Source organism: Octopus bimaculoides, chromosome 4 (genome assembly GCF_001194135.2).
Source record: "Octopus bimaculoides isolate UCB-OBI-ISO-001 chromosome 4, ASM119413v2, whole genome shotgun sequence".
In the NCBI taxonomy this organism is placed as follows: Eukaryota; Metazoa; Mollusca; class Cephalopoda; order Octopoda; family Octopodidae; genus Octopus; species Octopus bimaculoides.
Genome location: NC_068984.1, coordinates 137,058,544 through 137,062,802, shown reverse-complemented (window position 1 = coordinate 137,062,802; position 4,259 = coordinate 137,058,544). Strand labels below are relative to the sequence as shown.

General features: G+C 38.2%; 1 protein-coding gene across 1 annotated transcript in view; it reads left to right on the top strand.

Annotated features, from left to right (window-relative positions):
• The window catches only part of LOC106868227 (polyribonucleotide nucleotidyltransferase 1, mitochondrial), a 208,537-nt gene that overhangs the window by 93,386 nt on the left and 110,892 nt on the right, over positions 1 to 4,259 (top strand). The window contains exon 12 of the mRNA XM_014913393.2: positions 1,076 to 1,172. Within this exon, the coding sequence (XP_014768879.1) occupies positions 1,076 to 1,172 (97 nt within the window). The remainder of the gene's footprint in view (positions 1 to 1,075; positions 1,173 to 4,259) is intronic.

The following is a 4,259-nucleotide window of genomic DNA, read 5'->3' as shown; positions in this document are numbered from 1 at the left end:
ACAAAAAAACCCACCTTTTTTGTATTTATTTTTACTCGCATATATATATATATATACATATATATATGACGGGCTTCTTTCAGTTTCCGTCTACCAAATCCACTCAGAAGGCTTTGGTTAGCCCGAGGCTATAGTAGAAGACACTTGCCCAAGGTGCCACGCAGTGGGACTGAACCTGGAACCATGTGGTTGGTAAGCAAGCTACTTACCACACAGCCACTCCTGCGCCTATATATATATATATGTTGTCATCATCATCATCATTTAATGTCCGTTGTCCATACTGGCATGGGTTGGGACGGTTTGACCAAGGCTAGTAAGCTGAGGGGCAGCACTAGACTTCAGTCTGATTTAACATGGTTTCTACAGCTGGATGCCCTTCCTAAGAAAAGTGGGTGCAATAATAGTGTGGTCAAAAGGGGGAGATCAATGTCAAAAACAACAAAATAATGGGTCAGTTAGGTTAAGTTTTATTTGTGAAAAGCAGTTGCTTTGAATTTGCTGCAGAAAGTGGTCTATGTTTTTGGTGGTGAGTTGGTACAGGGGTGCTAGGAATATGGCACTGGTGCCAAGAGGGCGGCAGCCCACAAAAGTTTAAGGAACCACTGGCTTAGAAGTTAGAGTGTTGCACTCCAGATCACAAGGCTGTAGTTTCAATTCCCAGACTGGGCAGTTCTTGAGGAAAATACTTCATTTCACATTGCCCCAGTCCACTCAACTGTAAATGGTTAACCCAACAACAGATTGACATCTTGGTTGTGATCTCAGTCACTTTATGCACCATAGAAACCAGATAACCAGCCGTATGAGTCCTTGGACTTAAGAGACAATACTTACTTACATACTTGTAGTCATTGATAATAGTTTCTCATGTTAGTCTTGATACTGTTTAAGTGTACTCAACACATACTTATATCAGTTTGTTGCATCAGTGAGGTTTTCTCTCGACATTTCAGCCTCGATGGCTTCAACACATATTTGAGAATTTCAACTATGGTTTTCGTCTTTTTGGATTTTATCTTGATGTAAGATGGATGATGTTTTCTTGATGCCTTTCCTTTTTGGTCTTTTTCAGAAACATACCCTGATACTGAACAGGGTGCTCTGGTGCAGTCTTTTGGTGCTATATGCAAGGAGATCTTTAGAAATCAAATTCTTGACACAAATACAAGGTAAAGAAAAGAATTCTATTTTACTTTTTAATCATGATATTGTTAGATATATCATTGATAAGTAATACATTTGTATTGCAATATTTGATATTTTTCATTGAAAATTTTTTCACTGTTCTCGGTTCTGTTAACGGCTAGGCTTTTAGGCAAGTACACTGGCACTGATGTAGTAACATTTGAAATATTGTCCAGGTAAACCTAGCTGAAGAAGACTAATCAAATTTACGATAACAAACGTATTTGAAGAGTCTGAAACCTAGGTACTAGATTATCTGATTCTGGGTTGTACATTTATCTAATGTTTTTCCTAGAGGTAAGATGAAATTTTTTATGTTTGCTGCCCACACACATCTTTGCCAGAATATATACAATGAAGCTTTACTCTAGCGTCATAAAATTATCGACTGCTATTTCCAGTAAACATTGGTGCCTTGTACCACTATTCTATATTTATATATATGCACACACACACACACACACACACACACACACACACACACACACATGTGTGTGTGTGGTAAGTAGCTTGCTTACGAACCACATGGTTCTGGGTTCAGTCCCAAGTGAGATCATAACAATGGCCTATGCTAGTGCAGCATAACCAGCCCATTTAAGAGTACCCTTCAATCATTGGGCAATAAACTGTACTAGCGAGGACCTGTTGAGTCAAGTGAAGTTGTTGTCGTGGCTGATGCCAGTGCCGCCTGACTGGCATCCATGCTGGTGGAACGTAAAAAGCACCATTCGAGTATGGTTGTTGCCAGTGCCGCCCGACTGGCTCCTGAGCTGGTGGCACGTAAAAAGCACCATTTGAGTAATAGGACAGGAATGCTGGAGAGTGGTGGTGGCCAGATTTTGTGTTTCTGAATTGGATCTCCATCAGGGAATCAAACTTGTTCTGGTTGTTGTTGTACTGCTGCTGCTGCTACCACTGCCACCACTACTACTACTACTACTACTACTACTACTACTACTACTACAGCCGCCGCCGCTGCCACCACCACCACCACCACCTCCACCATCACCACCTCTGCTGCTGCTGCTATTACTGTGCTTAGACTGTGAACGATAAATGATAAAAGTTCTCCATATTGAATAAATGCATGTCTGCTTTAGACGCCATTGAAATTCATTGGTTGGCCAATGCTATGATCTAATTCTTGCATGTTCTTATAAATATAGAAATATGCATCAGTACATATACGTTTGCATATGAGTATATATATATATGTGTGTGTGTGTGTGAGTGTGTGTGTGTGTGTGTGTGTGTGTGTGTGTGTGTGTGTGTGAATATATATATATATATATATATTCGATTACAAGTAAATATATATATGAATATGTAAAACTGTATCAAAATGTGTCTATATATATATATTGTGTGTGTGTGTGTGTGTGTGTGCGTGTGTTTGTATATGTGTATATATTTATATGCATGTATATACATGCATGTATATACATGCATGTAAAAGTTATTGAAATGAAACTATGTTGCATTGGCACAATCTCAGCATGTGAAGGTGCCTTTAGCTTTCTTTGACAGCCCTATTAATTTGGGTAAGTTTTTGGCAAGCAGAACAATGTCAGCCTACCATTTCTCTATAATAATCCGTTATGTGCTGGAAAATATATCTCGTGCTTTCTTTCCCCCCCCCTCCCTCACTCAATCACAATTGCACACAAGTGCATCTGCACATACGTCTATACATCCTGGCACATTTTATAGTAATAGATATACTTACACATAGTCACTTGCCTACGTGCTCTTATATATATATATATATATATATATATATATATATATATATATGTATATATTCATATTATTCGCATTTATGCACACTCACACATGCTATTAGAGACGTTGCATATAGATGTGTACTTATGCATGTACAAATATTCACCTGCATAATCACTCATGCCCATTCATATGTGCACTCTTACAAACAGCCATCCATCACAATAGCATTGCATCAGACAGTCGCACGTACTTAGATATGCATACGCATTCACACGTACACATATATTTTATCTCATACTCATTCTTATCTTGCACGCTCACACACACACACAGAAACATATTCATATACACATAGATAGATAGGCAGATAGATTGATGTACATACATATATACATACACTTAAATATATGTATGTGTATGCATGTCTGTGCATATGCACATGTACATGTACCTGTTGTCATAACATTCTCCTATTTCTAATGTACAGCTCTCGACTTCTGTTTATCTGTTGATATCCAGCCAGATGTGGTTTATTGACATTCTTCAAAAGTTAAATACATTAGCATCTGCTATTTACCAAAACTTGGTGCTGCTTTGAATAGTTAACTGTTTTTGTTAATTTTTTTTTTATTTCCAATATTCTTGTATAAACGTGAGGACAAATGATGAGATAGTTGGACCAAGTTTCCCTCTGCGTGGAATTGAAGTGGAGTTGATGTGATTAAACTATACTTTAGATACTGTTGATGTAATTTTACTATTCCTATAGCAGTTTTTGGCTTAGAGTGAAGCTGTATTGTTTCTATGAAATTGTTCCAGTAGGAATTACCAGAAGAATCTGTCAAATATATCATGTTTTAGTAGAGTATGAGGTTAGGTCAATGCGGTTGGCATGGACAGCAGACAGTGAATGTGTTGTATGTTTTATATCATCTATTTTAGTTGCCTAGGATTTCTGAGTTCATATCCAGCTTGTAGCTCACTTGGTCTCTCTCAGCTATTGAAGTTACATATATTCTTTTCTGCTCTAGGCACAAGGCCCAAAATTTTTGGGGAGGGGACCGGTCAGTTAGATTGACCCCAGTACACAACTGGTACTTAATTTATCGGACGCAAAAGGAAGAAAGGCAAAGTCGACCTCGGCAGAATTTGAACTCAGAACATAAAGACACACAAAAGACCGCTAAGCATTTTGCTCAGCGTGCTAACATTTCTTATTTCTTTATTATCCACAAGGGGCTAAACATAGAGGGGACAAACAACGAGAGACAAAGGGATTAAGTCGATTACATCGACCCCAGTGCGTAACTGGTACTTAATTTATTGACCCCAAAAGGATGAAAGGC